Genomic DNA, 25607 nt, shown 5'->3' with positions numbered 1-25607 from the left:
TTTTTATCTTCCAAGTGATAAAACAAAACAAAACAAACCCAAAGAAAACCACCAAACTGCCTTCTGTATGTTATTCTCAGATACACAGGTGGATTCACCGAGCCAAAAACCCAGTCATCAATTTTCACAGCTAATTTATAGTCGGAGACTGAATACTTTAGTATCCCTATAGCTTTTGTTTGTCTAGTTTCTGATACAGTTATTGCATCTGAAAACACTAGTGAGCTGCACTTAATATATACAAATTAAAACAAAAGGAGGAAGGAAATGACATAAAACTATACTCCTGGTCAAGTTGTTTTTACTTCTGCTGTTACAAGCTTGGCTCTCTTATTTCGCTCTGATAAGGAAATTTTGTCTAAACAAAGTATGTGGAACTTCTGGATAAGATTCCAGAAAAACATGTAATTCCTATTTAAGATACCAAAAGAGATTTCAAAGCTTTTATACAGTATATGAAGGATTTTTTTACATTAATAGATATGAAAGTGAGCTGAGGTACCAAACATTATCTTGTAGAGCTGGGAATTGAAAATACAAGGCAGAGCATGCCCTTCATTTATTTTATCATGCACTTTGGGAGGTACAAAATCCCCCAAAGGAAGACTTGATTATGAGAAATGTAGAGCTAAACATGCAACAAGATCGTGAGCACAGATCAACTGCCTTCAGCATATTCCAAGCAAAAGGTCTACTTGAGTTGAAACTAATAGAGCACTCAAGGACCAAATTGTATTATGATAAGAGAGTAATGGAGTGCTGTTGAATATATCTGAAAATGAATAGTTAGAAAAGAAAAAAATAGAGTTGTAGAGTAACACTCAAGCATTACACAAAATAAATTCTAGTGCATTCAGAAAAGTTTGGCACTGGAAGGAAAATTATAATCATCCTATGTAAAGCAGAACATTTTTCTACCTCTACTGAAGTTCTACATTTTTTTCAAGCTGATATAGACCATTTAGGACAGTGATGCTTCACGCTAAATACCCATGCAAATACATTTTGTGGTAAGGGTCTGCATCTCCAGACAGCCATCCAGAAACTGGAATGTGTTGAGTAATAGAGCATTTACTTGTAGTTCAGAAGTGTTTTCAGTTTCAAACTAACAATCTTTCTGTAACATTTTCATTTTAAAGACGTTAAGAAATGCAAACAAGCAGATTTACAATGAATATCTTTGGGATTTTTATTTTACTTACGTATCTTTGCGATCCATCATATTCACACCTCTCAATTTTTCCCAAGCTGCCATCTGAAAAGTAAAGTTTCTCCGCCCTATGATCAATGGTAAGTCCATTTGGTGTCAGAATATCTGTACTAATGATAACCTGTGCATTTTTGCCTGAGAGGGTAGATCTCATGATGCTTGGGAGCTGCTCATTCCAGTTAGTCCAAAACATTAAGCTGTATTAAAATCAAAATAACAAACAAAACCATAAGATACAGTTTATAATTTAGTTCTCTATGAAATGAGCAACAAAAGAAACATATGCCTTCGTAGACAATTATGAATGTCATCTATAAGTAATTGTGATAATCAATGGTGAATAAGAAAATGTGATAGCCAACAGCCTATAAATTATATAGCAGTTTCGTAGCTCATTAACTTGTATGCAAGTACCGATTTTTTTCCCTTCACAGGTCTGTTCAATTCTGATCATGTCTCTATACTAATATACCATTACAGATAGATATAAGCTGTTTAACAATATACACTTAATTCTGCTAATGTGTATATTAGTAATTTCTAACAGTGAAATTAATCTACAGCTTTTCCCATATTAGAACTGTGATACAGACCAAAGGACTGGTAGGCAGAAGGATGATAATGGAGAATCAAAAGACCTTAATATGCTTTGCAGGAGGCACAATCATCCCCTTGCTACCGTTAAACAACAGGGGACAAACTGAGCTGTGGATGTAATTTATACACTGATCAGAACCTGCCCATTCTCTCATTGCAATCTTCATCAGCATTCAGTTGGTTTATTTATGATATCCAGATAAATTGTATTTTGCAATACAGCATAAACTCTTAATGTGCATAAACCGTACGTTAAGTCACACATGGAAATAACCTCCTTGACAACCCATGCAACATCGTACGTTCAGCTATCACAAATTAAAACCAGAACATAATAAGGCAGAAATGTAGCCTAGCCTTCCCAAAGGGCAGACAATTAAAAGAAGCAGGAACAGCAGGTTGCCTTTCTTCCAGCATTAACAGAGAAGATAGTAGAAGTAGTAGAAACTCAACTCGAATTTTAAGTCACTTACTAGGAATATAAACCCTCCTACTATGTTACTAGGAAATATGGTTTTCTTGAGAGTAGCAGGAAGGGAACTAAATTAGACTTCTTTCCAGGATGATGTCCACAAGCACCGTAAACGTACATCCCTTGTTACATAATTTTATACAACACTGATCTTTGTGATAAACACATGGGCCTACCAATTTGCCACATAAGAAACTCAGATTCCTGTTCATAAAGGCTTAAATTAATTTTGTTTTTATTTAAACAATAAGAGTCTTGATAATTTGCATTTAGCTCACTTTTCTTGAAACCAGCTTGAATTTTTTAGTATTCTGTAAAAATGCAATAATTATTTGATCTGAAACATATAAAATGTTGTACCTTAATTCTGCAATTGCTTTAAAAAAAATAATGCTAGCATTTGTCTCCTAAACCAAGAAATCTACTTAACCTTCACAGAGTTCACCAGTATTAGTTGACTGTGAAATAAAGAAGTACTGCTGTGTCCTTGACATTAGGCAAAAATTAAAATCTGGCAAGAAAGATATAATACATACTTTTGACATTCGTCTAGCGCTAACACGTGTGGATGATCGTCTTCAGACATCGTTATTACAGCTTCCCGGTTGAAAGCTCCTCGACGTCTCTGGTCGACCGTATGTCTCGTGATTGAGGATGTGGTTGAACTGGTCCAATAGAGAGTGTCCCAAGCTCTATGATAAGCAAGTCCCTCCACTGACCCAACATCTGGAAGACATGATTACAGACAGAGCAGATAAAACTCCTTCTAACAAGATGTTTGTTTTTCTTTTTCCTTCAAGCTGATCCTGCAGAATCACAGAGTAACTCAGCTCATTGACTGTCAATACTTTTATTGTTTCACCTGTTTATGGTTTTATTAGAATCAAAGACTTATTCTTTTTTCATAAATTTAAATAAAAAAAATCTTAGAGACCAAGATCGCTGTTAATATCCCTGTACTATATTTGTCAACTCTAACACTCATGAAATTAATATTTTTACTACAGTGTCCCCAGATAATACATTAGAAATAATAAGCAAGTATTCAAGACAGCAATAATTTAGTCACAACTTCAAACATCACATAAGCCAAGTCTCAGGCATATTTTCTCTAATTACTTGTAGTATTTAGCATTATCTTTCGATGTATTTTCTAACACAGCTACAAATTACATTAATAGGGATCAAGGTGCCCTGTCGTTATTAACTGCATAGGGCTTTTTTAAACAGCTGAAAAATACTGAAAAAAGACAAACTCTGAAGGTCTCAGCATCAAAACATTGTTTTAATAAGCCACAATACAACACTTTTTTTTTCATTCTACATAAAAAATGGTGAGCTAGAAACAAAAGCAAATATTAATAAGCAGCTAAAGCATATATTTAATGTCCAGAAAAGATAAATTGTATCTGATTCCAATATATAAAAGTGACAGACTGTGAAAAATAGGAGTAATTTTTTCCTACCATTATTTTTGAATTACTAGAGAAATGTACGTTGATTACTTCACTTATTATTTTGTTAGAAACAAATAATTTTAGACCAGAAGGTTTATGCAGCTTATTAATGAACTACAGAAGGCAAAAACCTAGAAAAATAATAAGGATTACATTATGCTAGTTATTACAACTTACATTTGGCTTTCTGGAAGATGTAATTTTTAGCATGTAATTCATATACACAGAACTGAAAGTCCAAAATTATGTTTGATCACACTGAAAGTGCTAACACTAAATCAAAACTGAGGCAAATAAATTAAAACTATGAGACAAATAATTATTTATCACACTTTTGTATTTCTCTTTCTAAAGCATTTGAAGATCTTCTGAGTACATTTTCATGATATATCGGCAGGGAAGTCTCAGTGACTTGTCTTAAAGAAGAAAGAATAGAAAAAATAAATTAGATTACACTCCTTAAAGGGAGGCGAATATACGTAAAATGGGTTTTCCTACTTATGAAGGTGAATTTATAAAAAAAATATATTCAGTTCACTTACAAGCAACACAAGAAAGTGACTGAGCTTCTTTAAAGTTTAAAATTCTACTCACCATTGCAAAGATGACCCTTTAGATAAGAATTCTGGTTTTCAAAAAGATGAATGAGGTACAAGTATTCTTTCTTTAAATGCAATATTTAGTTGCTTTATTAATTTATTTTGAATTTTAAGCAACACAAGCGTTTTGAGATACAGCAAAGGCTTTATCTTTTGTTTCAGAAATCACTAGCTGAAATCGAAGACAAGCAGTTCTTTCAAACATCATGAGAGAGATGTGCAAACACCTACTGAAGTATTTTAAAACCCCTTAGAACATGCCTGAATGCATGCTTGTTATCAACTACGGTTTCTGCAGCTTCTGAGTATGTCTGTCTATACTATGAATTGAGAAAGTCAGTTGCTTCACTCTTGGGTCTTGCACCCCTGAGCACCCACACCGCATGCATGTTACTTCATACCACGCCAACCTTCTGGAACAAAACAGTTAATTCCTTCTGAGATGTAACCCAGGTATTCTTCCGGCAAAAATTTGCTATTCTTTCTGTAAAAAAACTCTTTGGGGAGTATAAACAAGACCAAACCAGGTTTTATTCCTTTTGCCTAGAGAGACCTCCCAACCACCAAAATCTCTACGCTTCAAACAGACCTTAACTTTCTCACACCGTGCTTCAGGACATGCGGAAAACATCCCTGACATCATAACATAAAAATATCACTCCTGGGACTGACGTATGGCCAGCACACAATTTTAGGCAGCATAAGCCAGAAGAAATTCTAAGAATAATGATAGTACTTCAGAGCCACAGAAACACAACGTCAGATTCAAAGGAAACCTGGACAACCCAAATCATCCTAGGGGCACCGGGCCAAGCACTGCACCCGTTAACCACCCCGCTGCCTGGTCTGGGCCCACGGATCACTCCCAGGGGCAGAAATCTGTACAGTTTAGATATGGGCTCTGATACACGTCTTGGATGTTTCTTGCAAACCATCCACCAACTGTGAAACTAAAAGAAAACTTAGTAACTGTGATAAGTGTTAAAACAAAGAGTCAGGAATACAATTCTAACTTAATTTACTGATTTCCATTGAAATTATATGCTGAAGCCCAATTTACCACTACTTACAATTCTCTTAACTAAAACCAAAACTCTTAGATATAATTTGGACAATGCTCGTAGATATATGGTTTCCCTGTGTGGAGTCAGGAGTTGGTCTTGATGATCCTTGTGGGTCCCTTCTAATTTGGGATATTCTGTGATTCTATTACAAAATGACGGCAGATGTATTGAATTTTTCTGACCAATTCTGCACTTTGTTTGTAATGAACAAACCGTCAGAGCATTTATTGCACTATTTTTCCCTTTCAAATCTGTGAATGTTGAGAGTTTCCTCATCTTTATTATGGAATTTTTTAGAAAAATGTAATCAAGTCTTTGTCTTGTGGTTAAAGACATAGCCTTTAGGAGGTGAGGATTTAACTAAGGTTTGCTGCAAATCCTGCTCTTCATTTGAAAGATGACTATCAAAAAAAAAGAAAAAGTATTTCCCTTATGTAACCTCTTGAATTTCTATCAACTTTAGCTTTGTTCCTTGTCTGAATCTGTCAATAAATTTGAAAGCAAACTGTTTATAAAACATAGCCTAAAACTCTGCCGTTGTAGACAAAAGATAATGATGCTGTTCCTGCCACAGCTAGATGTGATGAATTAGAACACAACTAGAATGATGAAAGTCCTCTTCAAATACAAGACGTAGGTTTACTTGTAATTTCTATACTTAAGAGAATAACTCTATTTTTCTAAAGGAATCAGAAAGTGAAGCTTCACATTCTCAAACTGGACCAACACATCATACTGCAACTCCATATTAAAGTCCGTAAATGGTGACAGAAGGTTTAATTCAACAATATTATTTACAAAATGGTAATTTATAAATTTTTAGAAAACAGAGTCCTGAAAAGTTGCACCGTATATGGAGACAAGCAAACATTTATCATACAGATGAAAAATTCATCTTCCTCTTATTTTAACAAAATATCTAAAATGAGCAGTTTTGAAAAACCTTGCCATGTCTACGTATTGTTCTTAGTGGAGCAGAACTAAAACAAAGCAATCAATAAAACTTTTTCTTTAGAAGAGAAAAGCAGTAACAACTGTAAAAGAAAAGAGAGAAGCTAAGATTAAAAAAAAAAAAGTCTCTATCTTAATGGTAATTTCAATGACTGTGACTGAAAAAAAAAAAAAAAAATCAGAAAATAATCCAGCAACAGAATCAGGCTGTGAAAGCTGCTGAAATCAAATGTCTGATATTCAATTAGGGAAATGTACTATCACAAATAAAACTTCAGGAACTGCTTGATGTACATATGCTTTTTAAAGAAGAAAAGAAGGCTCCATATTACACGATCACATCTTCGAGCAAATTAAACCTGAAACTATCAAGGTTAAGGTGATAAGCCTGTGGACAATGGTTTCATAAACACCACAGCCACAAAAATTCAGAGTGGAAAAATATGCATCTCTCTTAAAAAAAAAAAACAAACAAACAAAACAAAACCAAACAAACAGAACATTCAGAGGAAATAAATTGCCTTGATGTAGGATTAGAAAAAAAACCACTAATTAAATATAAAACTGTCTGCTGCAAACACATACCGCATGCATTTGCCTCACTCCAACAAAACTATAAATTCTGAAGGATTTATACCAATCATTCTCTTTTATTTGCCAATAAACTTTATCATGTTCCGTACTTACGGAATTGACAACTTCACCAATACAAAAGAGAATCACTTAATACTTTTAGAAATCTGCGAGTAAGGTGGTTTTAAAGTCAGTGGCATAAGACCTAGAAAGTAGGTGCTAAAGTGATCCAAGATTTAGATGAATTCTTACAGTGGAAAATACAACTAACTCTGTTCTTATTAGCACGCAGTATGAGCTGGATGAAGTACCGTCCGTACACTACTCAGGCAAATCTTCAGGATAATAAGTTATCAGTGCCAATATAGTATTTTTTGTTAGTTTATATTGTTTCTAGGTTAAAATAAACAGTTTGTTTTAGAGATTAGTGAAGAATGCCAAAATTCATATAAATCCTTTTATCAGTGATAAAATAAGTGCCAAGTGAGGACAAAAATGGACCTAGAAATGGTCCTCTAGCCACTTTCAGGTGGTTCCTTGAAAGTAAAACCCTCTAGCAACTTCATATTGCCAAAGACAGAACACTGGAGACAATTCCAAGGCAACTGCATTCTAGTGTTATATCATTACCGGTTTACATAGATATTATTTTATATTTACTTATTTCACACTTCCTTAAAGAATATTCCAGATATATTTTTTTCTCTCTAAGTTAATTTATTATTAGATCCTCAGTTACTTTAAAACACATCAGAAATATGTACTCATCCTATCTGGTGCTACGACTGGGAGATTCAGTCCCAAAATCTACTGACAGGATGAAAATTAGCAATTTGTTTACTCTCAGCTTCATATTTTCACAGTATCATATAATATTCTGAATTAGTAAAGCATAAAGAAACTGGAAATGAAAAGAAACACATTTGTTTCACTGACATATTGAATTAAAACACTGATGGCATTAGATGCCTACAGCACTGATTAAATTTATTCTAGCCATGAAGCAACAGTTTATGATTTTCACATGAATAGCATACTTAAATGAAAGGAACATTAATACAATATGATATTAATATACAAATACTCACATTATTCACCTGCCACTGACATTCTGAATTAAATCAGTAATGGGGTGTATAACTGATTAAATATCTACACAAGAGAATGCAACAGCTTATGATTTACAAAGGCAATGGTAGAGTGATCACATCATTACATTGCCAAATGCTATCTATCACTTTTACTGAACTTAACGAAGATGGATTGCATCCCACAGATGAGATGCAGCCTATAAATATTGTCATGCTGATCTTCATCTGACTTTCCCAGGGAACAGACAAGCAACAAATCAATAACTGAAGAACTCAGATTAGAGCTCCCTCATTATTGCAAATACAAAATAAAAATACTAAAGGACATAAAGTTTAAATTATCCAATAGTTGTTGCCAACTAATGTATATACAATGTAACATATATACTATTTCTCAGTTTCCTAGATTTTTATCTCTGATCTTAAACTTTCAAAAGTCTCTAGAAAGTTTACAGTCAAACCTTTCCCAGTTTTAATGACTGCATCAGTTCAACTACCTTTTCCCTATAATTTTACATTCTTACAAAGTCCCTTTTTTTAGCAAATTTGTAAAGCCAGAACAACTGTCAACATCATATTTTTTTAATACTGAAAAACTATCAAAGTAATAAAATTGAGCATAAACAGCACTTTGATAATAGAACTTTGGAGAAGGCTTTAATGTTTAATGTTCAGTACTTCACATTAAACACCTGCATGATCTTTATTGACTCTCTGGATTGGCTTTCATGATTTACCTTTCAGGATACAACCTGTCAACGGTTATACCAGACTGGTCCCAGGACACAATACTGCTTTGTCAATCTCTTTGAGATTATGGTGATAGATAACAGGTGGTCCTGTTATCAGGACCACCATTTGATCTGAGGTGAAAAGAATGCCTCAGAAGCAATAAAGCACCTGAAGAAAAGAGGTTATAGTTCACATATCTAACCGACTGCACAATTAGAACTTTAAATAATTCTTTGCTCTTCTACTTTGCTCTTCAAGTAGCAATAAAGCAATAAAGTTTTTCTGCTTAGCAAAAATTTTAAGACCATAATAAGTTGTAATAAAAAAAAAAGGCAAGATGAGTTCCCTTTGTCTCAAAAATTAGAGGGTGTTTTAATTTCTTAATTGCTTCTGTCAGTCACATGTAAAACAAAGCCATCATATTCTAACAGAAATGTTAAATATCAAATATGGCGTAAACAACTGAACTGTAATAACCAATTATTTCATTATCATATTTAGCCTAAGAATATTATTTTATTTTACAGCACATGTGAAATTTGCTACAATTACACCATAAATCAGCAAAAATCTGTATAATTTTCTGTATCTTCAAAATATAAAACCATGCTATAAGCTATTACACATTAAAGATCATTAAATGTAATAAATAGTATGAACAAAAGCTTTGGGTTCTTCAAGGCAATAGCTAGCTTAAGTTCAAGACACTATAAAAATCTCCATGGATGTAACCTTATTATTCCTTCAGACACTGTGGCAGTACTAGAAAGAATGAACGTTTGTTGGGAACAATCTAAAGGAAAAATAAAATAATTTAAGAATTCAGAAAAAAAATAACCCTTTGTTTTTGTAGAAAGTATAATACTGAAATCTCACATCTTCCAAAATGTTTGGTGTCTTCCTAATGACAATTAAAAATTCAGTCTACGTGCAAGTAAAAATGAAAATACAAACACTGGATAATTGTTCAGGAAACACTTCTAATACATTTAGCAAACAGAAACTGCCAGATAAATATCTTTTTGGAATTATAACATTGCTTTAGTCTATGTCAATGAAGATAGATAAAATATTGTATGTAATTAGTGTATCTGTGATACAAGTACAGTGTGAAAGAAAGACAGGCAAATGCCTAAGTCGTAGTATATTAATAGTCCATCAGTGAACTTATGAAAGTCTTTACAAAACACCTGATGAGACTATTCAGAGTAGGAAACATCAAAATGTAGCATGAAAAAGAGCATGAAGCTGACCTGCAGTTGGCTTTAATCATACTTACATGAACTAACCAACTAACCGAATAGTATACGAGAGATGGATGTTATTTCTGTGCAATAAAGTGCATTAGATACTCATCCAATGTACCTGTGGCACAACACTGGGACAGCCCACTTCGGAGCTAGACAAGGCATGTGAAGGTGGACCTCTGAGCGCAGGTGACCTCTCAAGGCCTGGTGAACACCGGCACGCTCACTAAGACGAGGTTATGACTTACGAAGTACAGATGATGTAAACGGGACAGAGATAGCAGAAGGAAAAGCTAACCCTGAAAGGATCAATCAGCAAGACGTACAGTGTTTCTGGAACATTTTGTTTGGTTTTAAATTCATTATGGAGACTGACAGAAATATGTTATCCACTCTCATAAACATTTTCAGTTATTCAGGCAGAGCTCTGTAAAAGTTTTATGCCAAGAAATAGCTAATTAATAGCAGCATTTCAAATTCTAGATTTTTTTTTTTTTTTTGTCCCCTATCCCCACTGGTGGTTTTTGTACATGTCGCTTTACAGTTTGGCTTAGTTCTGGATCAAACAAATGGGCTCAGAAACTCACAATGAAAGAACAGAAACACCACCAACAACTCTTTGGTCATTTTAACCTGAATATACATGGAACAAGAAATAAACTCTTTAAAATGAGGAAAATAGTTACTTTGAAAACCTTGTTTGTTCTGGAACTATGCTAATATATACGTAAATGCTGGGTTTCTTTTTGGCTTCCAGTTTACAGCATTGAAAAAACACACTAATCAAGACACAGTACACAGTACACAGCGTCATAAATTCCCATGATAATAGGCTTTTAAAAACCAAGTCTGGTTTTTACATACAATTATGTGGTTTATTCTATGTCTACATTCTTGTGGACCATAATATGATCACGAGGGGAAAAAATGACCATAAAGGGAAAAAACAACCAGCAACTTTTTATGAGGAAATCCGTATCTACCTGCAGTTCCCTTCTCGCAGCAAAGGATACAGCCCTTCCATAGTTGTTCCCTGACAGCTCACTGAAGAAAACCACATCAACAGAAATATAAACCTACAATAATTTGTCCTCTATTATCCTAAATGTAACTTACTCCTTGACTAGGTTTAGGGACTCTCATGGGGTCAGTGGGAAATAATGTAACAAAGGAATAACTATACACCATACACTTAAGGAAATACAATGAACTCAACAAATGAGAAAAACAAGAGTATTTTGTATAACTATAAATTGTAACCCTCTCAGTATAGTTCAATATATCATCACTAGTAAACAAGGGTTATAATACTGTAAATTCAAAATAATTAAAAGTATCCATGTAAAAGAGGCTTTAAAAGCAGAAGGACTTTTGGAATGGATAGCTAATATATAAAGATGGAAGTGTTTTATTAAGTTTTACAAAATTTCAACAATTGACATGGTAAAGCCCACATTATCTTTGTATGCCCTACATGTAGACTCCCCTCCCCCAAAAAAAAATAAATTACTACTCAGCTTTACCACCTTTAAATCAATAAAGATTACCATTACCATTAGAGCACCTACCCTAAGACTAAATGTCTTCTACACATTTTTCTTGTTGTTGTTTAAGTAAAACCAAACAGTATAGAGATATTAGAAACTTTAATGACAGAATAGCCTAATAACCTATTAATATTTGCTGGATCACATTACCCTTTAGAATAAAACAAAGGAGAGATGTCAAGAGATGTTCCTATGTATAGCTTTTTCCTGACAATGCACTAAATATAGTTTTGCATTTTATGTAAGTAAGCCACAGCTGCTGATGTAAAAATTGATTTCAGCAAATATTTACATCAATAAAAACGTAGGGGCAACATGGAAAGTTGAAGCAGTCACAACATTAATTCTTTGTGAACAATCTCAAGTTTTACAGGCAATAGCACCTTTCCTGAATACTGAGGTTGGGAATGCTCAGGACATACTGAACTGGAAGATCAGAGTATGCCAGCTTCCATCATGAATGCATTTCAGAGTTTCAAACCAGGAACAGCTAAACAAAGCATGAAATATGCAGAAATATATATTTCTAGAATAACAACTGCTTAATATAAAGTTAGTAAACTTTATCCACCTATAGTAACAGTTATTTACTGAACAGCTCATAAAGCTTGGGGTTTCACTCACAAGGAAGTAATTGTAATACTAAATTTTAGTTTTTACTACTCGAGTGTCCGATTTAACAACAGCCTCTCACTTTCCCTCCTTTAAAAAGTGAAAATCACGGGACCTATATTTGAACTTACACAATTATAATGAATCTAATTCATTTATGAAATGAAAAGCAGTAATTTTAAAGTATTTATTTTTAACAGATTAAAAATTTCTTTCCTGGAGAAGAAAGCTCCCAAACTAGAGAGAACTCATACAATATCCCAAATTTAATGCTCTGCAAGAGAAATGGGAACATAAATGCCTTTTTGACAGTTAAATTGGACCCATTTAGTTAGAAAGAATAGTAGCACACATTGGAACACCTTTAAAAGACTCAGACTGTAAAAAGCCTTACAATACATCACAGGATCTGACACTTTATGTTAGCAGTGAAAAGATTTTTGCCTCCTATAGACACTGGTGCCTAAAGTTCAAAACAGAAAAAGCATTTTCTTTACAAAACGCTTCCTTTTGTGCTATGAAAGGCACTGGCAAAATGTCTCAGTGCCATTATTTACAAAGTTAGGAAGAAAACCAGCTCATTGAGAGGACCTCATCTTAATACTTTTTCTTCTTTTTCCTTTGTTTTCTTTTGCCTTTCCTCCCCCTTTTTTTTTTCTCCTCTCTCTTCTTAAGTTTTTAACTTCTTCAATTGCTCTTCTTTCTAGTGTTGTGCCACTACATTAAACCTACTTGAATGCTGCACTGCTTTTCTGCAAATACACTGAGGCAGGCTTTGGTTAATGAATATATTACCCTAAACTTCTACCTATGATAAAAAAAAAGGAGACTGCACTATTATATTAGAAACTGAGACTTAGTTTAAAACAAAAAAACCCAACCAACCAAACAAAAAGAGACTTCCCTGCATAAACATAAGCTTTGAAACAAGTTAGAAAACCCAAAAGCCATCTCCAGAAATGCTGTGAGGCAGCTTCCTGTTTCCCACCGTAAACTAGTCATCAACTAGTATGTCCTCCACTGTCTAAAGCTAATCTTAATTTGCATTTTTACTGGGATGAAAGATAGCTCACACAGATGGCTTATGACAGAGGTGGTTAAGATGGTCTTCTCTCCTTTCTCAGTTGACAGAAATTTTAGACTTTTTCAGAGCTGCTGATCCACAATGTCATGTTCACCAGGAAAGAAGAAGGAAAGCAGACGCTCCTCTGGCGCTCTGCTTCCAGGCAGGCAGAGGATGAAGGATGTCAAAGTAAAGAAGAGAAGTTTAGCAGATGCTTTGCAAATTAGGGTTTAATCTTGGATATTAAAGAAGAAAAAGAACATAAGTTTATCCCATCCAATATAATATATGTTTTGTTTAATGGGTCAGTCCACAGCAGTAATCATCTTATGCGTAACAGGAAACAAAAAGTTTAGCGTGCTGGTCTTCATGATTTTAATTTAATTAAGGTTCCCATTAGCTGTTTGCTCCATTAAAAACACAAAGAATCTATTTTGTGAATAGTATACTATCTTTCACTGGCTTTCTCTGGGTCAAACTGAGACCTCTAATTCCATGTATAAGAAACCTCAATTCAGGTCATCACATCATTAAAAATAAAGACAACTCACCATTTATCAGTTGACAAAACAAACAGCAGTCAATGGGAGGTACAATATCAGAGGGGATAAGCGTACAATATTAAAAATCTCATATATCAAGTAGATGCTTGTTTCTGTTGAATCATTTTAATTTTCAGTCATCTCAATCTACTTTAAAATTACTTGAAGATGGAAAATAGATCTATACAGATTTTAGGTACTTCATAGATGTTTATCAGAGTGCCTTTGAAATGGCTTCCAGTTTGAATACTACAGAAACCGATTCAGAAGTTTGAAATAATAGTGTTGTCCTGTCACGAAGTGATCAACGACAAAGAAAATAAGAAGATAATTCTCCCCTGTGCTCCTCCTGAGAGGAGAATAGACCCTATTGTTCCAAATGAAACTGATAACCTGTAGCAATTTTAAGCAAGTCAGATTTCCAAATACCTACTTGCATAACTCTGTGCCTTTAACTGCTTCTGTTCATTCTTTCTGTACACTGCTCCATTACCTCCTTTTAACCTAGGTTTTCAGTAACAAATTCTCCCGGAGAGACTGGCAACAGTTAGAAGGTCTACTTCGGGTAGGGCTGAACAGAAATTGTAAAGATTATTCAGAGATGGCCACGCCAATATATTGATTTAAACTCAGTGTCACTTCCATGTAAATTTGTTACCTTTTCTACCTCCTTTTGTATTCAATGCATTCTTTCAATTTTCTACAAAGACTACAATCCATGCAGGGCTAAAATTAAACAAAAAAACAACTTCCAAAGTGCGTGCAAGCTCTCTGGATCTTGTCTGGAATATGGAGTTAGGATTTGATTTGTTGAGGCACTGGTTCTTACAATCTAAAGCTCCAGAAACCTTATGCGAAATGAAAAAATATTCCTTTTTGCAGAGTGAATCCTGCACAATCCCTCAAACTGGAAGAACAATGAAAGTATACAGATAGCATGAATTTTCCAAATATAATCCCTGTGACTGTATTCTGTTTTACAAAGGACTACCATTGGCAATAAAAAACAGGAACGTCATCAAGGTTCCCCAACATTTTGCCTTAACAGGTTCACGAAGCTTTTACAACCCAACAGGATACAAACGTACACACAGGTACAGGTAGCTCCGGTTACTCGTTAGAAGCAGAAGCAGTTTAATCTATGTAAAGGGAACTGCAAGGCTGACCTTTACAACTAAAAAGTGGAAAGTTAAAAACAAATTAGTGGGTGGGTGGAACCACACAGTAAGTACCTACTCATCCCTACATAGCCTGATACTTCTCAAAGAATGCACTTAAAGCAAGAAAGACCTTTTACACTCTTTTTGGAAGGAAAGGCTGAGATCAAAACACGTGATATAGATGGCACAACATATTTAAAATAGATATTGCTGCACTGATCAGTTAATTTTAAAAAAGTATGCAGACTGGATTAAACTGTACATGATGCTATAGCCATAAAACCACGCGCGATACTGAATGGTTAGGTAACTCATCACCCAAACCAATATTTGTGGGGAATCACAGCCAAGAACAAGGTAAATTTTTAAAAATCTGGCAAACAACAAAGATTAATCCCATGAAGTTACTTATAAAAATGCAAAAGAAAAAGTCCGTACTGACTGACCAAAGGAAATAACGCTCATTCTGTCAGTAGACTTCAAAGATAAGACAGAATCCACTCCAAAAAAGCCACACAGAACAAAAAATAAAGGTGTTAGGGTATGGCTTACTACGCACATGCTACGCTGGCTTTTTGTTGTTGTTTCTTCCTACTGAAGACAGAACCCTATCAGGTACTGGGTTCTTGGTGAGTTTTGAATCTGTTTTCAGTGAACTGGAACAAGTTAGATAAAGTTGTTTATATGCTGTAAATCTACTTTCCCTGAGCTGAAAATGTGTTAGCTAATGGGTTGTTTATGAGTTGCAAATCTGTTCAGTGAGGTGAAAATTTGTCAGATAATGGGTTGTTTATGAATTCTAAATCAATATTCAGTGAGTCGGAACTATGTTAGATAATAGCTTGCGTACGGGTTGTAAATCTGTTTTCAGTGAACTGGAAACATGTTAGATAATGGGTTGTTTCTGGGTAGTAAATCTGTTCTCAGTGAGCTAAAAACATATTAGATAATGGGTTGCTCGTGAGTTGTAAATCTGTTTTTATTGAACTGGAAACCTGTAATAAAGGGCTCTTTATGTATCTTAACTCTGTTTTTAGTGTGCAGAAAAGTTCAATAATGTGTTAGATTTGAGTGGCATATCTGATTTCAGTGAGGTAGAAAGCCATCAGCTAGTGGATTCTTTATGAGCAGATCTACATTCAGTGAACTAAAAATCTGGGACAATATATAATGCACTCTATTTTCACTATTTGAGTCAAATAGCGAGTAAAGGTTTGCATGATTTGTAGATGTCAATGTAATGAGGTAGAAAGGGGTTGTAGAATTGTTAGAATCACACTAGACATTTCTGATGTGGTTTTGAATCTCTTCCTAATAAAGTAAAACTTGTTACAGATGCGTACTAATAATTTTGGAGGAAAAAAGATAGCAAAATCAATGTCAAAGGTGTTATTTTTCAATCCTGCAATGAAACACTATTAACTAAAATCTCTCAGCTGGATTCCATTTAATAATTTTTGTGCAATTTTAGTTAACATGGAAATCAGAAAAGTTTAGAATTTTGCATCTTCCGGTGAATGGAATCACTGGTGTCAACCAGTCTTACTACTGCTTTTTCCTTTATAGGTACACACTGTTGGTCAAATACTTCCACTATATCAAGCAGCCTCATGAATTGTTTCCTGTTTACAGTGAGACAAAATCATGTGCAGACTGTGGAAAAGAAGGTTATGTAGTACAAAAATACCAGTTTAAAATGAATGACTCAACATAAAGAAAAGGGGGTTAAAACACATGAAGGAGAACAATAAACTAACGTATACTGGGATGTGATATCCCTTCTCATTTACAATGAAAAAACAACTGAAGCATTTCTAGAAAACAAACATCATTGTTCACAAATACATCCCAAGCACATACAGTAAATTTTTTGCAAGGACAGAAAATTTCATCTGACATTCAATTATTCAGAGTGCTGACTCTGCTAATGAAAAATGAAATCGGGCATATTAAGATTACAAGTAGAAACACTTCCTAACAATTTCTTAAAAGTGTAATTCTCAACTATGCATTACGAAATGTCTTTAGCTCTTGTATAGCAACCTATTATAAAGTAATGAGGAATACTTTATTGTTCTTTAAAAAAAAAATAATCTGCATTTGCACTTCACCAGTATTTTTTTCTCCTCTTTGTCTGTTTTAAATGTAAAAATTTCCAGGGGATTTTCATGTAATACTTTTAATCTCTTCCTATAGCACTAGAGTTAAAACAGTGCTTGTATATCACCACTGCATATTTCTGTGAGCTGGTTGTATCTCTTGCATGGCTAACATCAACTTTGAATCCCCAGGTTTTAAAGCCTTCCTGGGAGTAATCAGAGCATCTGACAACATTACTTAGTTTCTCTTTACCATATCTTAATACAGATATCATTAATTCCTCTAAAATATGCACACATAAAAACTCTAAGTAAAAAAAAAGGCCTTGTATTTGAAAAATGCTTTTCCATTCATTAGTGTCAACAGATTTCATGATCGCAAATACCTTCCCAGAAGCACAGTGCAGAAGTACATAATGATACAATTATCCAATGTCAGTTGTAGAATAATATTTCGTCAGTTTGCAGCTGTTTAACTTTTCTTTTCTAAAAATGCTTCCATTACCATGCAACAGCAAAGGGTGATACGTTCCACATCAAATGTACTTCCATTTTTCCTCATCACTTTCTTTGGTCTTGTTATTAAACTGTTTGACCCAAACCAATAGCTAAATGTAGCAATGCCATAGGCAACACATGACATCAGAAATTCAGATGGGACTGAAAACCAGTTACTGGAATCAACTGCGGCCTCCAAAAAAAACAGACACTACTCAAAAATGACAAGGAAGAGAACAAATACAGTAAATATATGCATCTGATATCTGACTACAGATGAATAAGGTTTATCGTGTATTTGAGAACAATTAAATTGGAACAGAAATGGAAGAGAGCAGTTTTTAGATTCTTAATTTTTGTAGCCATATTTTTGGATGTTTAGCATTAAGGATACTTTTCTTACATATCAGCATTCAGATTTTTCTTGAATTCTAATTTTACCATGACAAACCATGATAACTTTTTATGTACACCCTGTTTTAATGTTATGTTGGACTTCGTTGATAAAGATTTTAGTGCCAGATCCTCAGAAGATTTCACTGAGCTGCAAAATATGTTTTGTGTCTTGTCCTGAAGACTTTGGTGATGACATCGGCATCAATTCCTTGACAGCAGTGTCAGGCTTCAAGTTTTCAGAAGCTAAGAAAATGTCAAGTTTCATACAACTCCTCGTACTAGTGTGGAGAATGAAGGCATAGTAAACATGCGAAGGTATGGAGCAAGCCTCTACTAAAATGGACAATTTTGTAGGTTGGAATTTGCCTCCGATTATCACTGAGCACAAGTCGCTTTTCTTGTGCTCCCTACAAGAAGGGCGAGTCAACTGGACACGCTGACAAGGGTCCTAATATTTCATACTGAGCAATGGTTATCTCAGCAGAGGTATCTTACAGTACTTCACCCCCACTAACTAGAAAAATAAAAAACTAATAGGTTTGTGGCGTAAGGAGACTTCTTTCATTTCTAGGCATTGCACAATGAGGTTTTGTTTCAACAGTAAAGCTCCTTAAAATCACAGTAATAAAAATTAAGCACCGTTATTAGCACTTCTGTTTTCTAGTACATGCTTTGCACATCGTAAAATTGTTATAAAACAAATTATTTTGAAGTTATAATTCTAAAGATAATGTTTAAACATATGTTACAGGGATAAATTACAATAATTGTGTCATATACTTAAGCATGGCAAAACTTTATTGACATTTTTTACTCTCTAAAGTCAAGTAATTATCAACTTTTCACTTAATAAAGTTTATTTTAATAAAATATGTGTTTTGGGAAATAATTTTTTTACTTACTTTCAATTAGCACTTTTCTGCCAGCCCAGTTGTCCTTAATTACTTGTATATTTCCAAAGTGTGCATCACTGAAGAATATGCGATTCGTACCTCTTCCTTTCAGACTGTAGTCAAAAGCAAGAGCTATCACATTTTTGAAGTACTCTGGATTTTCATATGGCCTTACTGGTGAATTTAAGTTGGTTTCATCTGAAAGATGTATGCTTTTTAATATTGTCCTTCCCGAGTACAACAGGTAACCTTCATGTCTCAGGCAAGTGATTCCGTCTTCTGCAAGATAGCCATGTGCACAAGCACATGTTCTCTGTGCATTTCCCCGATAAAGGCAAAGTTGATGACATCCACCATTATTCTTGGCACAAACATTAGTACCTGTACAAAAAACCCAAAAATCTATCTTTTATAATATTGCACTCAGCTAACTTAAATCAAACCACAATTTTATGTATTCTAAGAATTCTTCTCTTAAAACTGTTTCTACAACATTCACAAGTAAAACAAAGGCCGAAACAGTAAAGAATGTGACTTTAACTGCAACCTAAAGACATTTTTAAGAGTACAATTAGTGAGGAAATATAATTAATGTCCTTTCCAATTCACAAGAGTATCTATTTCATGAATAGAAAATGATAAAATGGATTATTCCTCCATAATCAGCTGAAGACTTGGAGATGGATTCAAGTGCTTTGAAAGATATACATTTACTATTTTATTTTTTTTTTAAAACACCTGTTACTGGCAAAAGTCCAATTTAGATACCATCAGAATACAGTACTGGTTTTAGATATTTTCTATCAAAATGAAAACATATACAAAACTGTGTCAATCCAGTTCCCTGTTTTTAATAAAGACATTTCCTAACATTTTGTTCTAATTTCCTTTAAAACCTGACTTTAAAAACTTACTCCCTGAAAAATGCATACCATTAAAAAATCATTGTCAAATTAGTAACTTCAATGACTTAAACTACACTTGTTGCAAGCAATATTTAAAATTACAGTAATTGTCAATAATTAGGAGCTATTTTCCTCTGTCTTTTTTGGACTATGCATGAATTACTATTGTAGTCAGTTTAGATAATTTAGTTTCTGTTTCTGACAGCACTTTCCATGTAACAACTCAGCTCTTTCAATATAACCATTTTCCCATTTCTGAAAGTTTTCCACATAGCAAAGGAGAAGAAAACATTTTAAATAGACTGTTTTCACATAAAAAAACGTAATAGTTGTTGGGGAATATGTAGTGCCTGAAAGTATTGTTGATTGTATTTCTAACTGCTACATTCCAAGCTGAGGATACTTTTACGAAAAAATAATGGGGAAAGATAGTTAACTTGCTCTTAAAATCAGAAATGCTGAAGTTTGTGTTCCTGGGCAAAAATGAGATATTTCTCTACAGTTATGTAAAAACACTTGGGGATTTAGCCGTATACATTTTTACATTTGGTTTGTTTTAAAGATTCTTTTGAAGTTTTATTAGGCTAGAAAAGTTAATATCTGTTTGGAAGGATGAGAGGTTGAGAAGAGAAAGGAAAATATATGAAAGAGATCCTCAACATTCTAAAATCTCTCTTTGAAAACTTCAATGCTTCCACAGGTCACCAGCTCTAAATATCTTTAAAAATGGCCAATTCTGAAACTAGTGTAGTTAGGGAATATCCTTACACACATGTAAAATAGCACTGAAAGGCAAGAATCTGCTTGCGAATCGCACTGCAGGACTGGCTCATCAGAAAGGGTAAAACAGGTGTTTGAAAAAAAAGCATTAATCACAATCAGCACAGGTTGTTGGGTTTTTGTTTGGGTTTTTTTGTTGGTTTGTTTGGGGGTTTGTTTGTTTTAATAACAGAAGGTCAGGAAACTAGCTAATTACAATTTTTCAAAACAGTGTTAACTACTTCTAGTTCAATGAACTTAAAAAATATATATAATAGTGTGATATAGAAAAACATTCCAAAAATATTTTTCACCTGTTTTTTTCCCTTTTGTCCTTCTGGCTCACTGACAGCCCCTCCCAAAGACATTAACCATTTGTACCCTAGTAAAATTTGAAAAACGTATTAAAAAATCATCCAGTTATGTTTTTCAAACTAACATCAAAAGATTTTTAGGCTCAGTAATCATTTCTCCTATTGCTATTGCGATCAAATCTTTAAAGCTATCAATAAAATCATTACATTTAAAGAAGCATTTTTTATCCAATTGTTTTATTTTCCTAACACTATAATATAAAGCCCTTCCAAGCAAGCAGACATTAACTATTTCTAGCCTAGTTAAAAGAAACTATAAGTTTTTGTGTGGATTTTATTTTCATCCACAATATATGATGCCCACAGTAGTCTGAAATTACATGCAGAAATACATCGTAAAATTAATATGCATGTCTGCAAAGTGACTTTTTTCAAAACTATTTAAAATTTCCTTTAGAAAAAAAAGACAGTTTTTCTTTTTGATTGTTAAAGATGTTTTCTTTCAAAATGTAAATTTCTTTTACAAGTCACATCTAATGTGGTTATTTAGGAAAGATGTATATAAGAGAAACAGGACCTTTGGGTATGTAATGTTGTGATTAAAGCAACTTCTGAGCGCTACCAACACCAGAAATATATTTGTATTAAAAAGTTTATCTTGTATTATAGTAGCATTTTCTTTTTCTCTCTTTTTGAATATATTTACAGAAATTTTTGTCTGGATTGACTGGTAGCAGTTTGTTCTGAGGAAATCATCATCATTTTTGGTAGACTTCTAATCACCTTTGCTCACTGAAACAAGTTTTTCAACGTCTTTTCAAAACCAGAAATTTAGGAAGAAGATAGTTAGAAATAAGATTATTCTTTGTCAGGTAGTAGAGAGTAAAATTTAACCATTGATACCACATATCACTGAGAGTATATGATAAGTTTTGTCTCTTGAATTTGCAAAACAAATTGATTATAAAGGAAATCGGTTTATTTACAAGGTCTCTTCCCACACAAAAAAAAAAATAGGACTCAAACCCAAGGAATTTCAGAAAATACACATTTGAGACACAGAGGCTGGGAATTTCTAGCTGTGAAAAAAAAATACTGTGGCTTGCTTTCCAAGAGAAATCTGAGACTGACTGAGGTTACTGCTCTTTAAAGCACAGTTCAAGATCCCTCTCATTCCCAAGACTGTTTTTTGCTTTTCAAAAAAACCCAAAACAAATAAAACCAAACCCAAAACAAAACCACCAAACCTGGAATGATAGGAAGTGTTTTGGTTTTATATTTTCTCCTTAAAACACTCAGAAGAATTTTGGTAGAATTTGTCCTATATGTTTTCTTTTTAATTTTAACTTTAAAAAAAAAAACAAACTTCAAAAGTGAAAAGTGGAGATAAAATCAGTGATTACTTAACTTTTGGTATGCTTTAACATACATAAAAAGTAGGTGATATTAAAACAATTAATAGCATCCTTAAGAACAGCCAACCTTTCTCTCGTGCTCTATTAAAGACTTTCACTTCCTTCAGGTTTATTCCAAGGCCAGTCCTCATGGTCACAGCATCCGTGGCCTCATTCTTGTGGCCTCTTCTAATAGAGCCATTTGCATGTGCTCTGCCAAAAAAGTTGAAGATGTCTCATCAACAATCCTCAACTAATTCACACCAAACAAATGACTGAAGGGCAGCGGAGAGTTCACCTAACAGAAGGTGAAGAAACCTTTTCTCATCTATGACACTGATATGCTTTAGCTTTCAGTATCAGAAACGCCCTTTCTTTGGAAATTGCGTAGCTTTCTGCGATCCGTTCTGTGACCTTGCTAAGGAATGGCTAATCCTACAAAGGTGAAGCACCTGGTACTGAAATAACACTCTGAGACTCAAATACTTATGAAAAATAAATTACCTGTCAGACCAGTAGATGTAAGCTCCAAACACCGCGACTGAAAACATATCCACATTGCTCCCTGACAGCACAATCTCCCGATTCCCTCCACTCTCAAGGTCAATTCTTTCTATCTTGTCGGTACGAGCATCACACCAATATAATTTATTTTCCTAAAGATTAATTTCAAAGGAAATATCAACAGTCTTGTCCAAGTATTTCGTTAAGGGTTATTAAGATTACATCAAGTGGAAGACCAGCTGGCTTTAATGAAACATAACAAATACTGTACATTTTAACATATACTGGAAGACAAAGGAACTAACCTCATAGTCGATGGAAATTCCATTCGGCCATGCAATCCCCAGGCTCACAAGCACAACCTTCTCAGATCCATCTAAGTGTGCCTTGCCTATGCAAGGAGTCTGTCCCCACTCTGTCCAAAATAAGTACCTAAAAAGTTATAGAAATTACCAAATAAAATACCATCAAAATAAGAGCTGAAAATGTGTAATATTGTACTTCAATTGGAAACAAAATGCATCATTACCACAGGTATTTAAAAAACATAAGGCTCATGCCTCTAAATAATCTTAAGAGATTAAGTGTATCATAACACTTGTTTCACAGAACACTTTGTTGAGAGATTTTTTGCAAATGATACATATGAAGCAAGTCTTAAAACTGTAATCAATCAGTCAATATGCAATTCCATTCCTTAAAGAATTCAGCTTTGCGCTTGGGAAAATGAAAGCAAATTAGAAAAAAAATTACTGAACAGAAGCTCTCGCATCTAATTACTAACAAATATGATAATACAAGAGATGTGTGTCTTATTCAGAAATGTCTTAAACATGAAGCAGTGAGGAGCACTGTGGGAAATGGTAGAGCAAAAAGGGATTTTATTTTGGAAGAAAATATTTCTCCTATTCCCCCTAATGCACATGGGAAAAATCTGCATTTTACTTATCTTATATTTTAAATTGCTGTTTACTTACTGGCACAGTAACACCACTATCTCAGGGTAAGATGCTAGGTCAACTGCTGCCTTGACCTCCTGCTTCTCAATCTGTTGCTTCAGATATAGCAACATGAGGCCAGTGAATCTACACAGAGCACTTCCTTTACTGAACAGTAACCTACAGAATAGCTTTAAGTAAACGTCTATGTGTCTAAAAATAGATATATATAATACATTTTAACGCAAATATATGTACAAACACACAAATATATATATTCTGAGCAAGAAATCTCCTTCTAAGACAACATAATTGAGGTCTAATGTGTTACTATTCCCCTGAAGAGAAGCATTTTGATAGCAAATATTCATAAGCACGCACTAAAACATTGTTTAATAATACGCTGAACACAAAGTCAGCAGAACATACAAAACCATTCTCCATTGTTTTTCTCTGTGTGGAACGTATACATTAGTCTGTTTTTAAAGATTACAAAAGTCTTCTGTGCATTACTAGCCTGTTCAGACAACCCCTGAGTCTGGTGATATCACTATGCCAATCTATTGGTATATTTGATTGAGTGACTGCAGATATGTGAAACAAAGAGGGATAAAAATGGGAGAGGGAAGATCAAATATGGACCCTATAATTACCTCATCAGATTTATCTTCTAAAACATTTTCCACCTTACTTTGGCTCTAATTGTAGGACTTTCTGACTATAACAACAATGAATTTGATTCTCATACTTCTTGACATAGCAAACAATAATACACATACTAACTATAAAACTTATTCTACATGAGGAAATTGAACTTCTACATTAGCTAAATTAAAAATATGTTTTAGAAATGTTAAAATAGAGGGTATTAGCCAGCTGGATATCAACAATCACTGCTTAAGTTTAATACAACTTTAACCAGATTACTAACAGCACCTCTGAACAGAATTGAACTTCCTTTTGGGCATCTAGTCAGAGGTATTTTCTTAACACAGGACATCAACTAAATGTTGACTACAGAAAGGCAGGCATTCAATATACTTGAAATAAACATTCCATGCTCTTCCCTTAGACTAGTTACTCTGAGGAAAACAAAACAAAAATAAATAAACCAACCCCCCCTCATAATTAGCAGGTTAAATGACTCTAGAATCCCCCAAACAGAATCCTGAGTAGCTGCCAAAAATGTAAGGCAAGTTACTTAATACTCTCGTAGAGTATTAATGATTATAAATATATTGATATATAAACTTACAACATAAATTATTAACTAGTATAGAAAAACCTGATATTCCCCTATCTTCACAAAAGGTCTGGGAAGTACCATCTAAAATACTTGTTTCCTGGACCTTTGGTAGGTAGCAATGTGTTACCAACACATTTGGGGTATATACAACAATGCTAGAATAACTATGACAACTTATTTTGGAGTTATCCCATATATAATTTACATAGGTGACATGGAGATGCAAGTGGTGGAAATTTGCTGTTGGCCCAGAAGTTTCAAAAAAAAAAAAACTTCTTTGGAAACAATTAAATCAGAGTTTAAACCCCCTTCCCCTTGCGCTGCCCCAAACCCTGAACACAAATGAAATTCCCAAAATGTTTTTGAAGGAGGTATCTTCAAAGTCTAAGAATTATTTCAGTATGAACTTAACTCCACATTTCAATCACAATTCTGAGCTTGATCAAAAAACTATTACTTAATTGGAAAAAAAAAAAAAAAAAGTCAGCCACGTGTATGTTCTGTTAAGAAGTATACCTGATGAGGGGCAAAGACACTCCTTTGTAGGACTACACATTCTTAACTTGTTCCTTAGTAACAATAAATAATGTTACCAACCAGCTGAATCCTGGCTGCTTCATATCTTGGTATAACTGGCAGGTTCAACGAGATCTAATAACTGCTATTTTCCTTTCCATTCTTATAGCTGTCAACTCAAGCTTCAAGAGAAATGAAGAATGTGAAGTCAGGGTAAGGGGAGGGAAG

General features: G+C 34.0%; 1 protein-coding gene across 1 annotated transcript in view; it reads right to left on the bottom strand.

The window, feature by feature from the left end:
* Window positions 1-25607, bottom strand: part of LRP1B (low density lipoprotein receptor-related protein 1B) — a 615617-nt gene that overhangs the window by 160835 nt on the left and 429175 nt on the right. The window contains exons 39-44 of the mRNA XM_009891709.1: window positions 22985-23111; window positions 22680-22831; window positions 22264-22388; window positions 18813-19184; window positions 2816-3005; window positions 1203-1407 (exon numbers count right to left, since the gene is read on the bottom strand). Coding sequence (XP_009890011.1) covers window positions 1203-1407; window positions 2816-3005; window positions 18813-19184; window positions 22264-22388; window positions 22680-22831; window positions 22985-23111 — 1171 coding nt within the window. The remainder of the gene's footprint in view (window positions 1-1202; window positions 1408-2815; window positions 3006-18812; window positions 19185-22263; window positions 22389-22679; window positions 22832-22984; window positions 23112-25607) is intronic.

Source organism: Charadrius vociferus, unplaced genomic scaffold (genome assembly GCF_000708025.1).
Source record: "Charadrius vociferus isolate BGI_N301 unplaced genomic scaffold, ASM70802v2 scaffold109, whole genome shotgun sequence".
Lineage (NCBI taxonomy): Eukaryota > Metazoa > Chordata > Aves > Charadriiformes > Charadriidae > Charadrius > Charadrius vociferus.
Note: the sequence above shows the minus strand (reverse complement) of the source record. Positions and strands in the feature narration are given on the sequence as shown.